At 44.6% G+C, this 23,474-nt stretch overlaps 1 protein-coding gene across 5 annotated transcripts in view; it reads left to right on the forward strand.

Moving 5' to 3' along the window:
* VIT (vitrin) overlaps window positions 1-23,474 on the forward strand; it is a 2,362,557-nt gene that overhangs the window by 1,638,562 nt on the left and 700,521 nt on the right. For all 5 annotated transcript variants that reach the window (XM_069607358.1, XM_069607362.1, XM_069607360.1 and 2 more), the window contains one exon: window positions 1,648-1,710. In XM_069607358.1, coding sequence (XP_069463459.1) covers window positions 1,648-1,710 — 63 coding nt within the window. The remainder of the gene's footprint in view (window positions 1-1,647; window positions 1,711-23,474) is intronic.

The raw sequence follows: 23,474 nt of genomic DNA on the forward strand, positions 1-23,474 counted from the left end.
GCAAACAGCAGGACATAATTTCCTATTTTGTCGTTGGTATCCATATCTAAGTGAAACGTTCTTTATACACCCTCTTGTGGAAGTGGGGGGTGGCTGTGATAGCAGAAGCAATACTAATAAAAGGGCACGTGAACAGACTGTGATTGCTCTCACGGTAGGACTCACATTTTGTTTTTGTTGGAGATGACTCACATGCACTTATAGCTTATGAAAACACGCCTTGGATTGAACTACCTTGACTATGGTCTGACAACAGGAGACACTGCAATTATTTGTGCTAGTACTTTTTTCTGCTTCGGTACCCTGTGGAGATAAAAGGTACACCAACCAAACTCAATAAAGCTACAAAGGTCTTCTAAGGGTAATGTAGCAACCCAAATACTAGGTTCACTTTTGCTCCAAATTGGCAAAGCCACTTTAACTTCGATTGAATAAACAAAGCCTTTTTATCCTGTAGATCACAACACTTAAATAACGTGCATGATATGAATTGGCAGAGCTACATTTCAATTAAAAGATTCAATATAAAAAAGTGGCTGACTTACTATAAAATGTAGTAGTGACCATTATTGACTATTGCTCCCACTCATATTCTGCTTATCATTTCCTCATTTCTTCCACCTCTTCTCAAAATGTTAATATGTGTGTTAAATATGGTTATATCTGTTTTCCCTGGTAAAGGCATGAACACTAAAACAAAGCAGCAAATCGTCAGTTTGTAGCATAGGTGTAGGTAAAGGGTTTGCCTAGATGAGTCGATTGTGCTTGCTCAGGTGACTAATTCCCATGTTGCATTACATGTCTCACGGCACGACGCTATAAAGAAAATGAATTCTTCTCAAATCAGTACTTCTCGTGTATTAATTTAAAGCTCTCTGACTGAACCATAGGAGTTGCAGGACTGGGTCACAAAATATGTCTCGACAATTCAGAGGGCAGACATGTTCTACTCCAGTAAAGTGGCTCAAAGAATGGCATCAGGACATTGCGTCCTGGAGGATTCCTTGTTCTTAAGAAGGAGTGTATTACCAGCAGGTTGAAAGGTGATGGCTTTAGGTGCAGAGAAACTGCAGGTGGCACTATATATCCCATACAAGTTGGTCCTGTTTACAGTATACCTTCTTTTTAGGTACACTATCTTATTTATATGTAAATATTATTTGGCACGAAAAAGCACAAGGTAGCACTTTTGAAGAGATGGGCACTCCAGGTAGAATACCTCAGAGCAGATTTGATTCCTCTTCACAGAATCCAGACATTTTGGAAGTAAATGGGAATAGGAGATCAATCTCATTACAATGCCACTGAAATCATTAATCAGGGAATTGGCAATATAGGTTTTTGCGGTATTATTGCACTCATTTGGTTAACATGAAGTACATTCTATGGCGTGACAAAACCATAATTAAACATGACAAATTACAAGTCCACTTTAATTTTCAATGTTTAAATGACAAAAATACTACTCTGTAATTAATAGACTCTGTAACTATGTGGATGTCTTTTAAGACTGGTCACTACACCTCTATTTTAAGTACTCTATATCCACTGCATTATAACCACCGTTCACAATATTTTATGAGCTCGTTTTTTTTGTACATCAATAGAGGAACATACTAATGATGCTACTTCTTTCATTTTACCTAGCAATTTCACGACAGGATCCTGCAACTACATTACGGAAACCTGCAGGGGCTCCTGTCAATTCTGGTAAGTAAATTAAGTTAATTATTCAACATCGGTCACTTTGAATATGGTAATGTGTCATTGCACTCTATAGTCTTGTACAACAATTCATGGAAGTGGACATTTTTTCATCTTTTAAAATACACTTCTCCTAAAATAGTTTTTAGAAATGTTGCCCAAATATCATAGAAAATGTATTGACATTGTTAGAGAATTGCATGATCCTTGAATATTGTATTGTAGGTAACTATAATATACAAAGTCGTTCTGACATAAGATTATGGCTTACATGTCTGTCAGAAAGACAGAATGTGGCGTTAACGCCCTATATGGTGGCCCAGATCGGGTGTTAAGGCCATTGGCACCCTGGGTTACCAAAGCAAGGTGCTAAAAAAAAGAGTTTTCCTTCCTACAACGGGACGAGCACTGCATCCCGTTGTACGGGGGAAAATCCTTTACCAACATAGCCGCCATTGAAACCCCTCTTCCCTTTCTATGGCGGCCTTTCAGAGCAGAGAGGATGGTGTGGCAGTGGCGGCAAGTGCCGCAGCATCCGCAAAAAGGTATGTTTGGGGGTGGGGGGATTAAACCTTTTAAAAAAGGGGACGGGGGCCTAAAGATGGCAGCGCGGAAACCGGCCGCCCGGTGGCTTGGAACGTGGGATTACACTGGTGTTCCTAGCCACCTGATTGGCTGGTTCCCCCCTGCCTGGCACCTTGTGGCATGGCCTACTACCACCTCCATTAGCCATTAGCTACCATTACCTACAATTAGCCATTAGCCACCATTAGCACCCTGGGTTACCAAAGCAGCAACCTGGGGTGCTAAAAAAAGAGTTTTCCTTCCTACAATGGGACGCGCGCTGCATCCCGTTGTACGGGGGAAAATCCTTTACCAACATAGCTGCCATTGAAACCCCTCTTCCCTTTCCATGGCAGCCTTTCAGAGCAGAGAGGAAGGTGCAGCAGTGGCGGCAAGTGCCACCGCATCCGCAAAAAGGTACGTTTGGGGCAGTGGGATTAAACATTTTAAAAAAGGGGACATGGGGTCTGAAGATCACAGCGCGGGAGCCGGCCGTCCGGTGGCTTGGAACGTGGGATTACACTGGTGTTCCTAGCCACCAGATTGGCTTGTTTCCCCCTGCCGGGTACCTTGTGACGTGCTCTACTACCACCACCATTAGCCATTAGCCATTAGCTACCATTACCTACCATTAGCCATTAGCCACCATTAGCAGCCTGGGTTACCAAAGCAGCAACCTGGGGTGCTAAAAAAAGAGTTTTCCTTCCTACAATGAGACGCGCGCTGCATCCCGTTGTATGGGGGAAAATCCTTTACCAACATAGCTGCCATTGAAACCCCTCTTCCCTTTCCATGGCAGCCTTTCAGAGCAGAGAGGAAGGTGCGGCACTGGCTGCAAGTGCTGCCGCAGCTGCAAAAATGTTAGTTTGGGGTCAAGGGGATTACGCATTTTAAAAAAGCGGATGGGGTACAAAGAAGATTGCAGCGGGGGAGCAGGCCATCAGGTGGCTTGGAACGTGGGCTTAAACCAGTGTTCCTAGCCACCTGATTGGCTGGTTCCCCCCTGCCGGGTGCTACTAGTGTTTAGACACTGCTCAAAACATTAATTTTGTTCCTTGAAACCATTCTTCCAAATGAAAGGAGTTAGGAGGTTCCGGAGCAGTCCTATCTAAATTTTATAGTAATTAAGCCAATGTTTTGAGTCAAAGTGAAGCTGGAAAGTTACCAACTTATTGTCCATGTGAATGCATAATGTCTATGTTGTGTAGGGCCAAAGGTCGCTTATTAGTTACTGATTAAACTGGTGAATGATAAACAGATTGATTTACGCATTCATAATTTCAACATAAAATACAGTCAAAATTATTGAACATTGGCAAAATACATGAAACAAATGGCAAAAACATACCAGAGTATTTGTTAGGGGAAGATACAGAAGAGTTGGTATTTCAAAGGTCAAGGGAACTTCTAATTCCGTATCAATTTTATGGCCACCACATTATTAATGCATTTTTCGTTATACTGCTTAAATCTTCTATGAATGGACTTCCCCTAGGCTTCAATCTACATTGGTCAGTTGTGATCCTGTTACGATTTCCATTTATTTATATCATTCTGTGAACTTTCCTCAAAGTATGCTTTATCAGTATAGATTACTGGCTGAGGCCATGTCCCAGGCTCTTCCTTATAGGCTTCTCCAACTCTGCTGGTGTGTTCACGATTCAGATTCACCATGCCTAGCTTAGCCAGCAAGAGAAGTAGCAGACTGCTTCCCCTCAAACCAATCTGTGAACACAAAAGAGAGGTAAGAGGCTTAATGGAAACCTCAAAAGGGGTTTCAAAGGAGAGCTGCCTGTGATGGCTGTTGTTTTTTCTTAGCATGCATAAAAGCTTGCAGAATTTAAGTTAAGGGTGTACCTATTACATTGTGTGCTGTCCAGGGTTCAAGATGCCCAATTCCCATGTTTAACATCAAAATTGAAGGCAGGCAATGCCGCTTGAAAACCCGCATGTGAGACATGTGGGTGTTAGATGTGGGTGGCTGGCTGAGCTTATAAGTACAGTTCTCTGATTTTGCTGTAAAGCCATGCCATCCAAGGTTGCCGGATGAATCAATAAGAAGTGCATTGTTAACTTAGCCAACTAAATGTATCATAAATACTTTTTTGTGTAAGGCTCATTGTATAAAACAATATAAAATCCAAGAGGTTTTGGTACTCAGGCCCACATTTTTGGGATGTAGATGCTAGACCCGTCGTTCTGTCCATTTCTGTACGCTGTATGGAAATTACCCTTTTTAGGAGGATCTTATGGCCACAGAGTTCAGTCTGTTCCTTTACCACTCTACAAGTCCTATTTCATTTCAGATGCACTCAATACATATTGATTCATGTCTCCTGGAATCTGCACCTCCCCGATCTCTATGTACTCCACCCAGTCCTATTTACAGCTTGACCAAATTCCTAGAGTCTTCCAATATCGTTGCACTCACAGTTCTCAGATGGGCCCATAAGCACTGAATGAGCATCTTGCTGTTTGGATGTCGCAGTCCAAGCTTGTAAATTTCCATGAGTATCTCTGCGGCTACAATGTTACTGGTACTGATGAATATTCCATCAGCGCTCTTAGCCTGGACTGGTGGCTGACTTCATCACGGATCGATCTTAGCTAGTCCCCTTAACAAAGTCGAATACTGCTTGTAGTGTTTAGCTTGTCTTTTTATTGTATTCGAAAACTATAGCTAGTATTTTTTAGTGTTGCATAGTATTCTTTCTAAGCAGAATACTATATGAAGACTATTTCAAATGAAGAAAACTAGTTGGATTTATTAGCACACTTTCGGTTATACTGCACTGATATTATATAATTTGGACTTGCTCTAGACCTGCATTGCATTGGACAGTTATGACCATGTTTTGAGTCCCATTTATTTGGCTAAAACCCCTAACTTCTCATGCATACTTCACTTGAACATATTCCAAGGTAAGACCACTGAGTTGATCCTATTCCAGATGTTCTATTCTAGGGTTCTCCAAGTCCACTTCCTTTTAGACAGGATGTCATTCTGCTGGGCTTACCTGATCTCCGTCCCTGTTGAACAATATGGGAAATGAGATGTTCCTTGAAATTATCAGCAAGACAAAATGCACCAAGCCAAGGCAGGTGTGTTAAACACTGCCCACTTCTCTCGGTCAGTCCCATTATGAACATATTTTTACCAAGGCATCTGTGGTTATATAACAATTACTTCTTTCAGAATATCTGGCTTAGTAACACAATGAAGCCCTTGCTGAATGACAGTGCATATGTTTGTTCTTTTAAATGGCAATTTGTACCGGAAGTTGATTTTGTCATCACCACTACAATAGTGGTTTGTTGACAACTCATTTTTAGAAGGTTTTTGGCACCGTGCCATCATTGAAAGACACACAGCTTCCTGTTAACAACCTTGTTTCTAACTTTTTCAATAATATAGCTCACCTCTAAACTGTTCTCATAGCCCACACAGGATCTTTGCTGATTGCTATTTTGACACCTGTGTTGCACTGTGAGGCTTTGCTGTATAGATGTGTCAAGGAAATGCACATATTTAGAGCAGTATTCGGTCAAGTTTATTTTCTTTGTTGGTCTAGTGCTCCTATTTCCTGAACCTTCTTTGGCACTTCAAAAGGCTTTACTTCATTTTTCTAAATAACTCTCTACCTATCCCATACTGGAGTAAGTACTACCTTCACAAGTACTTTGCGCTCCCAGTTTGTTGGTAACCACTCTGGCAAAGCTCTCCACACATAGGGTATCTCCCAGGAGGTGCATTACCGTACACCAGGAATAAATCCCAGATAATGTGATCCCACATTCATAAGAATCGGTCCCACAATGTCCTCCCTGTTAAATCATAAAGGAGCTCTTTCTCCACCACTGTCTATTTTGATGTATTTCTTGTAAATTTCTTTGCTCATGCTGTATGGCACATTTTTCAATGATAGGTCTCTACATTTCCTCTCACCTAAGTGCCAGCATAGAAAAGAGAAAAAGACAACCACCAACAACACCAACAAGCTAGGAGAAACATCAGAATCAGACACCTAATATGTGGGACATGTGTCTATACAATGACATTCTTACAGAGTACCAGCTTTTCAAACAATTGCTCCTGCAGTGCATCTTCAGAAAGATTTTCTGGTTGGGTTGAAATGCGTTGGTCTCTTCAGTAGTGCATCTTGCATGTGCTGACATACACATTTAACAACTTTTACTTATTCTTTGCAGTAATTAAGTACTGCAGCAACAGTCAATTTCCATAGATCAGGGGGACTGGTGAAAACCCTTACAGATGCATCAGCCTGCCCATGAGTACCTCATGTAGATTCAATCATTTTACTGTTTGCTGGCCCTCACATACTCATCAGACCTGTTAGCAGTGCACTTGGCCACTTCAAATCATCAAACCATTTTCTGTACATATTTTCACAATTTTACTTCTACAATTTCAAGAAATGTTTGTCTTTCATCAGCCCTGTTGATTGTGAGTGGAAACGGCAATGGAGCATCTCTGTATGTATTTCTTTGCACAGCTCCTGTTTTAGTTTCCCCATGACGTGCGTGCCTCTGTTGCTATTGACACTCACCTAGAGGTAAAATCATGTATAAACACCTCTGCACCGCCAGATATTCTGCCTTACATATTGGATATGTCTTAATCCATTTTGAGATCATAGCAAGAATAGCCAACACAAACTCTAGGCCTTCCACATTTCACCTCTGAATGTAAGGACATTGAAGTTGTTCAAATGGCACCATGAACGCGGGTGTTCCCCTTGCTTCATATTTGTTGATTTTCCTATGTTTAGTTGTTGGGAAAATAAACAGTGGCAGACAATTTGTTACATTACTAATGAAAAAACCTGGAGCATACCATTGCTTCCTTATCTGTGTTGTCATTACTTTGTTTGCAATGTATGCCTCACTCTACAGCATTCACACAAAATAATATGCCAGTGCTTTGGGAACAACAAAATGTCCTTCACGTGACTGCCACAACTTATCGCTTTGAAGGGAACATCCTTCTCTGTTCCATGTACCTGGGACTTGCTCCTGTATCTCGGCTAAATTTTAAAGTGTATCATATGTGGATTTTCAGACTTCATTTGCCTTTTATGGTATCATTTTCATTGCCACAATTTCAAGGGAAAGGGTAGCCATTCTCGATGTTTCATCTGTGAGTGCATTCCCTAGTCTAACATCATCTCTAGGGGTTTGGTGTGCGGCACATTTTATTTCTTTATTCTATTTTCACTATTTCTTTAGCTAACATTACTGATTTTAAGAGGACACTTACAAAATGGCCAATTTTAATTTTGTTACTTGAGCACCTGCTGCTGTTAGAAAAACGCTTTCCTTCCATAAAAACATCCATAATCATGTACCATTCCAAAAGTATAGCGCAAATCTGTAATCATGTTTACCCACTTATCCCTTGTTATGGTGCATGAAGGAGTTAATTAACTGCCCACATTCTGTTACTGCAAATCTGTATAAGCAGATTTTAATTCTCCCTTTTAATTCCTAGCAGTAGAACTATCCACGTAAAACATATTTGGCCTCATTACGAGTAGCCCGGTAAAAACGGGTTCATTACCGGCATGCCGGTAAGTGCGGGTCCGTGCTCGTCTGAACACGCAGAGTCTCTGATACTCTGTTTCCCTGGAGTTCCTGCTAGTGGATTGCTTGTCCTCTTTCTTTCTCCACTATTTTGTGAGGGGTGTGTATTCCATAAAAAACCCTGCTACCCGCGGAGCGGCGCAGTGTTGGTGCAGAGTCTCGTGAGTCTCTGATACTCTGTTTCCCTGGAGTTCCTGCTAGTGGATTGCTTGTCCTCTTTCTATCTCCACTATTTTGTGAGGGGTGTGGATTCCATAAAAACCCCTGCTACCCGCGGAGTGGCGCAGAGTCGGTGCAGAGTCTCGTGAGTCTCTGGAGGCTCACGAGGCTTGTGAGGCACCTTTCTGTTTGACCCAGCGCCTGAACGGCATGAACCGTGAGAAGTATCCACAACGCATAATCCATCACCCATTAACACGACTACAACTCCGACGTACTCAGCGAGGAGAGACCATGAAAACGCCTGACATCATGAGTCAGCCAGAAGAGGCCCCTGGGGCTCCACAAGTAAGAAAAGCATGCGGCTTCACCTCCCCTGCCCCTCGTATAATTTCCCTACCGTGACATTTAACAATTAAACCCGCTATAAATTATTCCGACATGTTTGCCAATGCGGGGGAGTCCGCACACATGCCACACAGTAATGCCGGCTTACTCCAAACTCATCCCACCCCAAAAAACTGCAAGTCTATATTCTCGAATGAGATCTCACCTGTGGGGGCAGGTGTGATGAGTGCCGCAGGAGAGTGTGTCGTTGCCGCGGCCGGCTGCTGGTGTGTTGGAGCGGCGGCGGAGGTTGTTGCTTCAGCTGGCCGCTTTCAAATCCATCAAAGAGAACAGAGCGCGCAGGGGAGGGTAGACATTCCCCCCGTGGCTCCTGAAGGAGTTGATCCTGTGACTTTTCTGCGGCAGCTGCGAGAGCTGGCTGCACGTGCTGCGCAGGCGGTCAGTCCGGTTGCGGAAGCACAGAGAGGGGTATGTGGGGTGTCTGTGCCCAGAAAGTGTCAGCTGAGAGCACAAGTGCTTGGTTGGAGTGTGCGATGGCTTCCCCAAGAGGCCCCCCCAGTACTTACAGATGCTATAGATCAGACACAGCCTCTCCCACACACATCCTAGAGCTAGTTGAAAACGATAATGAGGTCATGGAAGACATCCCATTACTGGAAGCGCCAGATGTAAATACTGAAAGTAATACATCATCGCTGAAAAATCTGCTAAAACACAATGACGCCCCATGCCAAGACGAGACGGTGAGCTTTACCTCACAGGAGAACGAGAAATGTCGCAATCTCCTGCCAAATGGCGAAACTCACTGGCCATTGTGAACAAACTGTTGTTGGACTTAACAGAATTGAATGGATCACTAACCTCAAAACCATCTGCCTCCAGTGACTTGAAATCTAACTTGGAGGATCCTAAAATTGAGCCCTGGAGACCACAACAATCACCATTGTTTCTGGTCAAAGAATCTACTCCTTGGACTAACTGGCCAGTAGGTGCAAGAAAAAGAAGACGTGTCGGCTCAAGCTTGTCACCTCCTTTCGAATGCTCACAGAACAGAGCCAGGCCAAATAACAAGAGCTCTCCCCCAAAATCTAATTCTAACAACCAGGGGGGAGTTATTCCATTTAAGGACACTGCCACTTTGAGTACAGAGGAGAGGTCAGAGTCATCCAGCAATGATGAATCTATTTCGAATTCACCAGAGAAACAACAGAACAATTTAAAAATAAAACGTACACTAAATAGAGCCTCATCAAAACATATTATGAAAGATGCTCACATTCAGAAACTAATTAAGGATGCACTAAACGACCTAAGACCCTTTGTTATGTCCTCATTGACAATAGCAATGGCTCCTATGCTCAAGATGTATGAGCAAATCAATGAGAACATAAAAGATCTGTCAACTCTGTCTGCCCTGATGAACTCAAAAATGCCCTTGCTCAATGCCCATGTAGCTTGGCAACTGCCAAATTATGGGAAAATATCCAAAGAATAGATCAGTCCTTGAAGGATTTAGTAGACCAAAAGAGAATCAATATCGAGGACAAGAGAGTTCTAGCTGAGGTAACAAGAGAAGCCTTGGGACTATTGAAACAAAGTCAAAAATTGAGAAGGGATGAAGCAGAAGTACCTGCAAATTCAAACCTGCACCCGTCACCGAAGTTAGCTGGAAATAAAAAGCCAGTGAATGATGGACTGACTCAACAATTTATGAGTTCTACTGCCAACCCAATACCATCACAAATCCGACAAACAGCCAAGGAAGTGGTGCAAGCTCACTCAGAGGAAGGGGAAGTCAATGACCGTCCAACTTAAAAGATCCTTGTCCTACTGTGGCACACTGGCCATCTACGTCCTGCCCACCTCCTACTTCAGTGAATGATGACCATACAGCTCATCCTGTCCCGTTGCAACCAAATACCTCTAACCAACTTGAAAAGATGAAGATTGCAATCGGCTCCTGCAACACACTTCCAATTGAGACGCTCCCAACTACATCTGCCAATGCCAATGGCATCATAGGATCTGGTGTTGCCATCTTCAAGGGCCCTCAGGCCAACCAAACTCCTCTTGACCAACATGAAAAGGAAAAGATTGTGAGCGCTCCCAAAGAACCGACCGGGATCAACACGCCTCCTCCATCCGTGGATAATGGAGTCGGCTGTCTTGGCTCAAGCATTGGAAACTTACCTGATCAAAATCCAAGCAAGGACAAAACATATGACATATTCCAAAAGCCAAACCCGGCCAACTCAAACCAAACCCTGGAAAAAAAATAAAAAATGTAAAAGGAAACGAAATAACTTGGGTTCAAGGAAATTCCTTAGAAATCTGAAGGCAGTAAATGTTTTCGTAAACACAGAAGAGGCTAGCGAAAACCATTAAAAAGTTCTGCCAAATCCAAAATCAAATGAAAAGACAATAATCGAAGAAACAATCACCGTGGATGAAAGTGTGGAGAGTTTACAGATTGAGCTTCTCAACTTATCCACTAATTAAGAAGAACCTTGCTATGAAGAAATCGATGAGCAAGCTGTAGAAAAGTGTGCAAAACCCCCCATAGTACATCCAGATGATAAACCAACGGCAAAAATCACACAAGATTTAACAAAAGGTGGAAGAATCTGCCATCTAATACTCCCCATGGATGATACTAAAGCCCCAAATACAATACAACAAGAGGCTAAATTTGAGACCCTGGATGAGAAATGAAAGCGGCAAGGAGCCTTAAGTGGAGTGGTTAAAACTACATACGACAGAAACTCCCTAAGACACTCATTGGATGATGTGAAGGAGAAGGATGCCGTTGAATCCCACAGGTTCCATATTTCATCTCATGACTCCTCGAGACAATCTTGCCAGAGGGATCTCAAATCTTGCCCGAAGGATCTCAAATTAAAAACAACTTTCACCAGAACTGATGGAACAAGGAGATATGCTAGCCAAAAAAATAGTCAGCGAACTGAGAAACACAAAAAACCTGGAAGGCACGTTTTGATTCTTGAACGAATCTAAGACACAAAGGATGGCCTAACATTAACAACGTATTACGCCTTTTGCACCATGTGCCTGGTCTGCGCTCCATAGAATCAAATGACATTCAAACTGTTGAATTTGTCAATGATCATCAGAACGACAAAGTCCGGCTTCACATCGATTCCAGCTTAATATGCGATCTCCTCACTAATGCAATCCACTTCATGTTGTCTCTGGGGTTTGACATTCATCAAGAAGGCGCCGCATCTCAGACAGCATTAATTGCCGAAGATACATCAAGAGAGGGATTTGAAGCAAACAAAAATCAAGCAAAAAATGTTGAGAAGGCTGTTGCTGTCCAAACATCAACGTTGATGGATCTAACAGGCAAGCGACCTCAGGCTCCTCAGCCGGAAAGCGAAAGTAGTGTTAAAAGTCAAACCCAATTCACACCTGGTGAACAAATCAAAATTACGATAAATGGAAACGTCAATACCATGAGAAATGAAAATAATGCAGCACAAGATACAGAGAATCTACCTAAGAACACAAACTGGAATTGACTGGCTGGTTTTTTAGGTGATAAATCGAGCTAATGCCAACATGGGCCACCTGGCCCTACCACAAATATCTTATCTTGGAACACGAGAGGCTTCGTACATCTGTTCAATGATACAAAAATTGGAATGATGACTTAACTGTCATCTGCTTCCAAGAAACATGGATGGCTAACTGGCCGATGTCAAACGCATATGAGATAGCAATAAATCCTGCCATAAGATCCAAGGGACGCCCATCTGCTGGACTTTTGACCATGATCAGGAAAAATTCTGGTTGGAAATTGGTAAATTCATCAAACCACTCTCCGTTTATACAGTATTCTGTGATCGCTGCAAAAAATGAGACAAATAACAGCACAAATCAAATTCATATTATCAATATTTATTGGCATCACAAAAACGCAGGAAGACACACATTTATAAAAATGGTGTGTGACCTGATTGATGAAATAAATAGTGTCCACCAAAACGCGAACATTATCTATTGTGGCAACCTTAATTTAGACTGTGTGAATGAGAAAAAGGCCACTGGACCAAAAAACCTATTACAAAAATTGGCCAAAAAATGGTGTACCGATCTTGAGGAAATAAACATCAACATTGTGAACGGGAACATCACAGGCGACATTCCTCCAGGGAAAACTTGGAGAAGCATGAATCAGTCCTCTACTATAGACTACTTTTTCATATCAGATAGTCTACAACAACGAGCTGTGTCACTGAAAATCACAGCTGACTCAAACAGTGATCACAGACATCTAAAATTATCGCTAAAGATGGTAAATACCAAGAAGCCTCAACAATCAAACATCCAAGTTACAGCTGAACCTAATAGATCTTGGCTAAGAATAAAGCCCCAAGAAGATAAGATCTTAACAGAGTCTTATGATAAGTACACAACTAACGAAACAGAAATGAGAGTTGAATATAACTGCCTTCTACAGCAGTTCACAGATAAAGGAATGAGAAGAACATCCTTTCAACCGAAACATCACTTTGACAAACAAGTCCTCGAAAGAAAGCAACAACTTTGAAAAGAACTGAGGCAACATAGAAATTTCAAAGGTGAACAACAAAAGCAGGCGATCAAAAACACCAATAAAATATACAAAAACTGGCAAATCTCCCATAAAGCAATCATGTGCCTAAATGACAGTGAACCGATGCTTGCCAGCCTCAATAACAAACATTCTTCTGAGTTCTGGAAGTTAATAAACAGCATTGATTGCAACCAAGACGCAATCCAACTAAGTATGGCCTGTGAAAGAGACTGGATCAAACACTATAACACAGTGTACGAGAAAAAAAGCACAACCATTGACCCTCCTCTGCCTCACCTGCCAAAATGGGACCTTCATTTTGACAGAGAAGACATTCTACTGAGTATCCAACGAAGCTCCTCTTCAAGGGCACCAGGACCGGATGGTCTAACGAATCATATACTCAAACAAAACCCTGAAGAATGGGCCAATTTTCTATCAAAATTGTTTGCGGTAATCGCCAATGAAGGAAAAATACCAACCAGCTGGAAAACTGCGATTGTTATCCCAATCTTCAAAAAAGGCAACCGTGCAGAACCTAAAAACTACAAGCCAATTGCCTTATTAGATGTGCTGAGAAAAATATTCGCAACCCAATTACAGAAACAACTACTTACGTGGATCCAAGACTCAAACCATTTGGACTGTCGCCAAGCAGGATTCGTTAAGGGTGTAGGCTGTGATCTGAATCTTCTTCTGTTGAACATACTCAAAATGGATGCAATAAAAAGAAACAAAAAGATCTATATTGCATTTGTGGACCTGTCGCAAGCATTTGACAGTATTGATAGAGAACTACTTTGGAAGAAAATGTACGACTGGAAATGCCCAAACAGCTTACTTCTAGCAATAAAAGCATTACACACCACCAACACTGAGATAAAAATAAGGTTGGATAAAAGGGCACTTTATCAGGTCCAATAAAAACATATTGAGGTGTAAAACAAGGTTGCCCTCTGGCCTCAATTATTTTCAATCTATTCATCTCAGACCTGGGTGATGCATATAAAAACGCAAACATTTTCTCTCCAAACGTTAATGGAAAAGATGTTCACTGGTTACTGTATGCGGATGACCTAGTCCTCTTGGACCTGACTCCAATAGGTCTGCAACGCAAATTTGGCATCCTAGCTCAATACATACAATTAAACGGCTTAAATGTGAACAGGAAAAAATCAGAAATCTTAATCCTGCAAGATCTGCAAAAGAACAAAGATCCTGCTGGGAAAAAAAAGGTTCACTTGGAAATTGGGTGAAGGCACAATTGAGCAAAATAAACAATCAATGTATCTAGGTATGCTGTTGAGCTCAAGCATCAATGATGCCCCATGGGTGGAAAAAGTCAAGTCCAAATGCAAGCAATTGACAGCGCAAGCCTGCATCGTGAACATGAAATATGGGAAACACTCATTAAAACCCGTTCTGACCGTCTATAAAATGAAAGTCATCCCGGCCTTAATCCATGGAGCTGACTGTGCCTTTGGTTGTCCTGCGGAAGTGTGGGCCTCACTAGAAAATTCTTTTTGGTCCAAGGTATTGCGATTACCTTCAGGCATGCCAACCGCCTGTATAAGATCTGAGCTCAGTCTCCTATCCATTAATGGGAGGATTACGTGGAACACGTTAAATGAATTTCGCAAAGCATCCGCAAAGAAGCCACAATTACAATACAACATCTTAAAAGATCCGTCTAAAGAGCTTGGTGACACTGTCCTCTCAATGTGGGTTCAACGCTGTGAAAAAATCCTTGGTGATATAGGAGTGGACAAACATCTGCTACAAGAAAATCCAAACAAGGTTAAATCATTGCTCTGGACCCAAGATTGGATCGATGCTGGTGACACATGTAAAAAACACAGCATTATGAAGCTGATGCCAAAAGGAGAGAGAAAACTGAATGAGACTCAACCATACCTACAAAAATTTCCAGACAAAAATCGTAGAGCGATCTTTGTGAAATATTGTCTCAATCAATTTCCCACCCGAGAAAATATGAGCATACGGGAAGCGGTTGGCGTAAGTTCTCTAACGTGTCGACTTTGTGGAGAAGATGATGAAACCTTGAAACATCTAACGCTAACATGGTCTACTCTGAGACAGGAACGCACAAAGCACTTTTGAAGGTTTATACTGGAAAAACCATTGTTGTCAATCGAAGAGTGATGGAGACAACTTTCTCAAGACTCGGATCGTAGTCTAACAATTGAGCTAACCTTCTTCCTAGAATCAATAGTGGAAAAATTATTAAAGGCAGAAGCTAACTTAGAATTTAAAAAGTCGAAGCTACTAGAAATGGCTTTATAATACAGCATCTGCCGAAGCCATTTCTTATCTCCATCTGTCTCAAGAAAATATGCCATGCAACTTTCCTTTGTTTCTTGGCGAAAGTCTTTAACTTAAAATGGCATACTAGACAACTGCATGTTAGATAATGGCTCTATATTCGTTTCTGCCCTTTTCTTTTTCTTTTCTCCTTTTTTGCTCCTTTCTGTATCTATTTTTAGAGGTTTGTAACAAACCAATAAAAATAAAAAAATAATAAAATAAATGGTAATACCAGCATGCCGCTAAAGGCCCTCCAACCCCCCAATAGTGGCATCACAGGACCCGCCGATACCGGCACCGCCTCAGAGCAACTCCTAAATACCGGCCCGGTAATACCACCATGCTAATACCGGGTTCGCAAAACCGAACCCGGAAATTACATCATCGCTCAGGAACGGGAAATGGGCCGGGGGCCATCTTTAAAAACACAATCCATTGCCATCCTCCCTAACCACCAGTCTTTTCGTGTGGTGCTGTGTTGGAAAACCCTGAGGATGTCCAAGGCCACCCGGAAGACGACCACCCGGCAGTGGAAGAAGCGTTTTTCAGACGCTGAGATCAATATGAAAAGCAATGATATGAAGCGAGAAGCCCAGATGAGAAGAAAGGAAATCTGGCAGGAGGTTGCCCGGAAGGTGTCGGCCGTGGGGACCAGCCCACGCACCGTGCGTGACTGCCGCAAGAGGTGGGACGACCTCTGCTTTATGGTGCGAAACATCCTATCGAGCAACAGGAGGGGGCCAGGGAGACAGGTGGGGGTCCACATTCACCTGCTAAGCTGATGCCCTGGGAGGAGACTGCCAGCACTTTTATTGATCCTGAGTCAATAGAGGGATTCTGAGAGATGGAGATGGGTGCGGCATCATCCACAGAAAGAGGTGAGTGACCCTGCACATCCCTGTAGGGGGAAAACATGACTTAGCACTAGTGACGTGGATTTGAGACTAGGCAAGGCAACGCATGTCCCTACACCCACATCAACATATCCAAGTCAAGATTGCGGCCCGAACCCTGCCACACAGAAATGCATGCAGAGTGCCAATCCCATAACCTACACATGGGCAACATACCAGGACCGTGCCCATGTAACCCAACACACAAACCCCATATCAACGGCATACCACCTGCCATGCAGTGAATGCTAACATGCCCCCTCTGAATACCCTGCGTGACACACCTGTAAGACATGAATGCATGATCAAATGAATAATGAACAGCACCATCGCATGCCTCTGCCATGTCACACCATCACTGATGCCCTGCATCTCTTCTACCCCCCAGGCACCAATGAGGAAGAAGCAACCCAGGAGACCACCGCGAGGGCATCCACCTCACACCCTAAGAAGTGGGCTACCACCACCACCTCCGCTGGAGGCAAGCAGGCCACTGCCAGTGTGCCTGTGCGAGCTGGGACACAGCGAGCAACGCCTGCTGCCAGTGTGCCTGACACACTACTGACCCAGCAGGCCACACCCACACCTGTCGAAGGGGATTCCCTGGAAACACCCGCCTCCACTGGGGAAGAACTTGATGCCGTTGTGGAGCCTGAGGGAGACACGTGCCCACTCCCTCGCCCCAACACCTGCAGTCACCCACCTGCAGTGAAGCTGATCCCTGCCTCCGTGACTGTGACCTACCCACCTCTGAGGAGTACAGTCCCGAAAATGCCATCCACTTGACGGCACAACCCGCCACTCCAACCCCCTTCAAAACCCTGGAGACATGATTGTCGACGGTGGAGGCCCGACAGGAGGCCATGTTAGACCTACTCCGCCAGTACATAGCGGACGGGGAGGAAATCAGGCAGGGTATTGCCACAGCAATTGCGGGGACCACAGCAGCCATTGCAGCCAACACAGCCGCTGTTAATGCATTGGCTTGGCTAATGAGGGACTGCCTGGGGGCGGTGACACAGGTGCTGACTTCAATGCTGCTCCATATGCAGCAGCCACGGCTTGCAGGAGGTGTGGAACCTGCCAGCGACTCACCTACTACCAGCTTCATCTGTCCCCACCAGCCCAGTGCTCCAGACACGTAGGAGTGCAAGGCACACTGAAATGCCGCCTCTGGACAGGAAGAAGTCCCGGAAGTAGTGTGGGCGGATATTGGGAGTGGGACACAAGGTTGGGAGTGAAGGGGTGCATCATGTGGAGTCTATTGGGGGCATTGGTGTTGGTTGTGGGGGTTTGGAGTTTGTTGGGGGGGTTTGGATGTTTGTTGGGGGGTCTGGGAGTTTGTTGGGGGGTTAGGGAGGGGGGAGTTGGCACATTTTTGCTGTTGTAAATAATACACACGTTGTGATAAGAAAAATCCATGGCTGGACATTGTTATTTTTGTGTGCATCCATTTAATGTGTTACGGTGTTCAGTGCCCAACTCCCAACATTCCCTGTGTGCATGTCCACATTGGCCCAGTGTCTGACTGACACATGTCTTTCATAGTCCCTGTGGGTCAGGAGTATTCGTGAATCTGTGCTTGGCGTACTGCATGGCCATCCCATGCATCATGTACTAGCAGGGGGCTACTTTTCCTCCGTCTCCATCCTCATCATCCTCACCTGGGGCATGCATGTCAATGTCAGGTGGCAGTGGTACATTTCTCTGGACGCACATGTTGTGCAGAATGACACAAGCCATGGTGATCTTTGCCACCTTCTCAGGTCTATATAGGAGTGCCCCACCAGACCTGCTTAGGCAGCGGAAACGTGCCTTCAACAGGCCAAAGGTCTGCTCTATCACAACACGGGTGCGGGTGTGCACACAAATGTACTCCTCTTCATGGCTGTTCTGCGGGTTCCGCACAGGGGTAAGTTGCCACGGCCTCAAGGGATATCCTCTGTCACCTGCAAGCAAATACAAATAGGTGTGTGTTACTCTGAGCTGGCACCTTCAGGAAGCACAGTCATGGCAGCAGCTATTTGGTGTGGACATGCATATGTCCCTGTACATATGCAAAATTGTCACCTAGATGCATTCTAAACTGTTATGAGGTGTGGTAGTCTGGATGGCATTCAATAGATGATGCAGGGTGTAATCATGCATGCTGAGGCAGATGTAGCCTCCCATTCAAGCAGTTAGTTCTATGCATGGTCACACTAGCCACATTGGCCCAGTTGCCATCCTGTACAGTCATGCATTTCTTGCCATCACCATGGTGGCCTGGTTGTGCCTCTTACTTGGTGTCATCGATATGCATTATTTGTTTAATTTGTGCCAGTGATTTGTCATGTTCCGTTTGTGAGGTTCAGGTCTGGAGTGTTTAGCTCTGCATGCATTCTCCAATCACCGACAATTGCCACCCAGGGGGGGTATGCATCCCCCCATCCCTTTCCCAACCAGGTGGAGTATGCATCCCTACACATCAGTACCTCAGAGCACTGCCATGGCCCAGTTGTGCAACTCACCAAGCAGCCAGGCACGTGGTCCAGCATGTAGCTCCATGTGACGGGGTAGGGTGGAGTTGCGCAGTACCATGGCATCATGTGTTGATCCGGGATATCGGGCGCAGCAATGTGTGATGATCTTGCTGGAGTCACATGCCATCTGCACATTGATGGAGTGGTATTGCTTGCGATTGCAGTACACCGCCTCTATGGCATGGGGGACTACCAATTCAACATGGGTGCAGTCCAGGGCACCAACACAATTGGGCATGCCTGCCAGTGCATGGAAGCCTACTTTGGTGTCGGCTATCTCCTGGCCAGTCCGTGGTAGGGATATGTGGGTGCTTCCGTGCTTCAGGAGAGCATCCAGCACTTGGTTCAACATGCGTGAAAAAAGTGGTTGTGAAATGCCATGCAGCTGCCCCACTGTGTGTTGATAGGTGCCTGTGGCCAGGAAGTGGAGCACGGACACCACCTTTAGTAGCAGGGGGATGGCAGTGCGTATTTCTATGAGGCTGCCTATGTCATTGTGTATCATGTCCACTATGGTGGTGATGGTGTCCCGGTCCAACCGGTACAGGGTGTGGATCTGCTCAGGGGTTAGGTTGAATGTGCTGGGTCTGGTGCGAGGGATTGGTGGCTGCCTACGAGGCACTGCTGGCTGTGCTGGTGGTATTTGCTGGGCCTGTCTCACCCTCCTTCTCCTCCTGCATCTCCTCTGTGCTGCCTGTTGTTGCTGCTGTAGTTGTTGTTGTAGTTGGTGTTGTTGCTGTAGTTGTAGTGGTATTGGCATGTCCTCCAGCGCCATGATTGCAACAGCTAGTGGTGGCATTTTGGTGTTGGAAGGGGTGTGGTGTGTGGGTGTGCTCATTTTATACTGGCCCAGCCTCCATTGCCTCCACCTGTGGGGATTGTGTGCACCTGTGGCAGTTGGCTTGTTTCCTGATTGCTGTTTGCGGGTGGTCTGCGATGCCTGCATGGCCAGCATCGTGCAGCCCGTGATTACCGGCTTCGCGATGCCAGTATTTGCATGTCCGCGTGGGTTGGGATGTCCCCCTATTACCTGCATACCGGTATTTGCTCCCCGAAGGGGCGCGTGTACGCACCCATGCCGCTATTAGCGGCACCGTTATTTAGGGTGCCGCTAATACTGGGTTGCAGGGTCAGAATACATCGGACAGGTAAACGATGCCGGTATTACCATACCGGCATCGTTTTTGCCTTACCGCTAACCTTGTAATGAGGCCCCTTGTCTGAATTTTCCAACATGATTTCTTGTAAATCTTTCTGTTGTCTAGGGAGCACTGTAGTTGTTAGAACAGTCATGCTGTTCCGAATGTGCCAGGCATGGCATTAATAAGGCTAGAGATGAAACTCGACAATGTAAAAGAAACATTCAACAATGTCATATTTTGTACGTCTAGATGTGGATACAAGTTGGGTTTTTGCTCTTGCAAGGGGACATCCTAGCACTGCAAGCACAGGCATGGCTACAGCCCATAAGCAGAGCAGTAGCTCTGTTATTGAGTGGTATGTCAATGTACTGTAATACACTATCAGACAATGTGTGTCCACATGCTTCTGCATTAACAATGCGTGTGGGTACTATGTAGGTCAAAATCTGGAGACAAACAAGGAGGCATGATTTCCCACTTTTCTTCTGTTTAACCAAAAACAAAGCCCAATCTTTTCCTACCTGGGGACTCTAAGCCTTATCGAAACAGAAATACATCCAAAGGGTACTCCTCAGGTATTAAGAATGTATAAACAATTGAAAGTCTTCTGTTGAGAAATCATAACCTAGTTCCTTTCCCAAGGTTCTAAAAATGGAAAAAATTATAATCAAAACATATTTGGGGAATTGCCCAAGGAAAGGGGTGGGTGATGGCTTCTGACTCCTACTCCTTTGACTCTTTATCATAGGCCATTGCTTATGTTTACAGTTCCAGTATATGCAATTCTTGGAGTGCTGGGTCCTGCCTCTGTAGGATGCATCCAGATCTTTCGTTCTTCCCTTGTTTAAAGGTCTCACAGTGTTTCTCCCTTCCACTTTGAGAGAGTCTCCTCTTTTGGGGTTCCTCACCATGGGTTTATTTTTAGTCTCATCCTCCCCACTCTGAGGCTCTGCTCCTTTTGATTCTCCACTCAGGGGTTCTTTCTTTCTCTTCTCCCCTCTGGGGCTTCTTTGTGCTTTCCAAACTCTGTGCCTCTCGGTCCTCTCCCCACTCCAACATTGTATTTCTTTCTCTTTCCTCACTCTGAGGCTTCTCTGTGCCATTCCAACACAGGTCTTTCTCTTACCCAACTATGGGGCTTCTCAAGACACACACCACTCTGGGGCTTCTCAGGTTTCACTCCACTATGTGGTATCTTGGTGCCAAACTCTTGCTCTCTCCCCACTCTGGGGCTTATCAGGTTTCTCCCCAATTTAGGGCTTCTCAGGTTTCTCCCCACTCTGTGGTTTCTCTACACTGTCCCCACACTGGAATTTTGCCTCTTGTTCTCACTCCACTCTGGGGCTTTGTGGTATTCCCCCACCCGGGGGGTGATCTGTTGCTCTCAATGCACTCTGGGGCTTCGGAATACTCTCCCCAGTCTGGGGCGATCTCTGGCTCTCACCTCACTATGGGCCTTCTCAATACTCTCCCCACTCTGGGGCTTCTTGGGTTTCTCCTCACTATGGCGTCTTCTTTTTCTCACCCCACTGTTTGGCTATGCCTCCTCTTCCTTGTGTCTCCGCCCACCTCCTGATTTCTTGAAGCCATTGCGTACCTGTCTCTGTTACGCAGTTGCTCCTGGGGAGGGGTGTGGAAACAGTTTCCTGTAGAGCTGCTTCACTGGGTTCCGCATTGGCCATTGCTCCCACTCGTTTGGGAGGGGACATGGCTGCTTCTCCTCCTCAGTCCTCGGCACTACAAGGTGCTCTTCTTTCATGTCCTTGGACCATACTCTTGCTCTTCCAGTATGCCTCACTGTACTACCCCAGCATGGGCCACGGGTTGAGATGTTACATTTGGTGTCTCCTCTGACTGGCCACACTCTCTCGGTATCTGCCGACTTAAACTCTGCAGGCTTTGCCGAGCCCATCCTCTGACTGGTTTACTCCGCAAGGATCCTCCTCAGGAGATTAACTATTAATATATTTATTCATTTAATTAGTTATGCATTTATAGAGCGCACATAACCCTTGGGCATCAAGGCATTGGTTACGGAACCCAGTCAGCAGAGAGGTGTATGCATGAATAGGCATAGGGAGGGGTGAAGAGGAGGAAGAAGGAGAGTCAATTGAAAAGTAATGTTTTTAGTTGCTTCCTGGGCAGCCAGTAGAAAGTTTCATCACGCAGGTGAAGGGTCAGAGCTTTTCAGAGACAGGTGGTGGTAGAAGGGAAGCTGGATACCCCAGTTCTTGTGTGCTTGAAGCATGGTGAGGTCAGTCGGTGGCTGTGGATGGATCTTTTAGGTCTGGTGGAGGTCGTTTTGGTAATTTTGTGTGAGCGATAGGATGGAGCAGAGTTTGAGAGGCATCTGTGGGTGATAGAGAGAATTGTGAAGTAAATCCATTCATTCACAGGTAGCCAGTGTGCCGATCATCTCTGGGCTGATATTAGGACCAGTTTGGTGAGGTCATGACAGCATGGATGGCATTGGTTTGAATTGTCTGGAGTTTATGGAGGTTGCGCTCAGAAGTGCAAGCAAAGAGACAATTGCAGTAGTCAAGCCGGAAACCAATGACTGCTTCGGCTATGTTTAGGTGGTCTTGTGTGGAGAGGAAAGGATTGCTGGCATTGAAGAGTTTTGTAGTATAGGCTTCTGATGAAGAAATTGCATTGACCTGATGGGTCATGTTGAAGCTGGAGTCAAGGTAGAAGAAACAGGGATGGTGAAGGCATCAATGGTGAAGGTGCGAAATGCGGGGTCCAGCTCGGCCAGTCAGGAGGGGGGGGGGCACAATGAGTATTTCTGTCTTATCATCATTGAGGCAGAGTTAATGGGCGGCCATCAAAACTTGGAGTGTGTCAAAGATCTTGTTGATGGTGCCAGTGTCGTGATCATGGTTGCCTGTGAGGAGGAGGAGAATCTGGGTGTTGTCGGCATAGTTAGTGTAGGAAATGCAGAGGGAGTCAAGGTGGTCAAATAGACTGCTTCGGATGGTCTAACGAATCATATACTCAAAAAAAAAACCTGGATGCAATAAAAAGAAACAAAAAGATCTATGTTGCATTTGTGGACATGTCGCAAGCATTTGACAGTATTGATAGAGAACTATTTTGGAAGAAAATGTACGACTGGAAATGCCCAAACAGCTTACTTCTAGCAATAAAAGCATTACACACCAACACTGAGATAAAAATAAGGTTGGATAAAAGGGGCCCTTTATCAGTTCCAATAAAAACATATCGAGGAGTAAAACAAGGTTGCCCTCTGGCCTCGATTATTTTCAATCTATTCATCTCAGACCTAGGTGATGCATATAAAAACGCAAACATTTTCTCCCAAAAGTTAATGGAAAAGATGTTCACTGGTTACTGTATGGGGATGACCTAGTCCTCTTGGACCTGACTCCAATAGGTCCGCAACGCAAATTTGGCATCCTAGCTCAATACATAAAATTAAACGGCTTAAATGTTAACACGAAAAAAATCTTAATCCTGCAAGATCTGCAAAAGAACAAAGATCCTGCTGGAAAAAAAAAGTTCACTTGGAAATTGGGTGAAGGCACAATTGAGCAAAATAAACAATCAATGTATCTAGGCATGCTGTTGAGCTCAAGCATCAATGACACCCCATGGGTGGAAAAAGTCAAGTCCAAATGCA

This window comes from Ambystoma mexicanum, chromosome 4q (genome assembly GCF_040938575.1).
Source record: "Ambystoma mexicanum isolate Mex_15411 chromosome 4q, UKY_AmexF1_1, whole genome shotgun sequence".
NCBI classification, from domain to species: Eukaryota; Metazoa; Chordata; class Amphibia; order Caudata; family Ambystomatidae; genus Ambystoma; species Ambystoma mexicanum.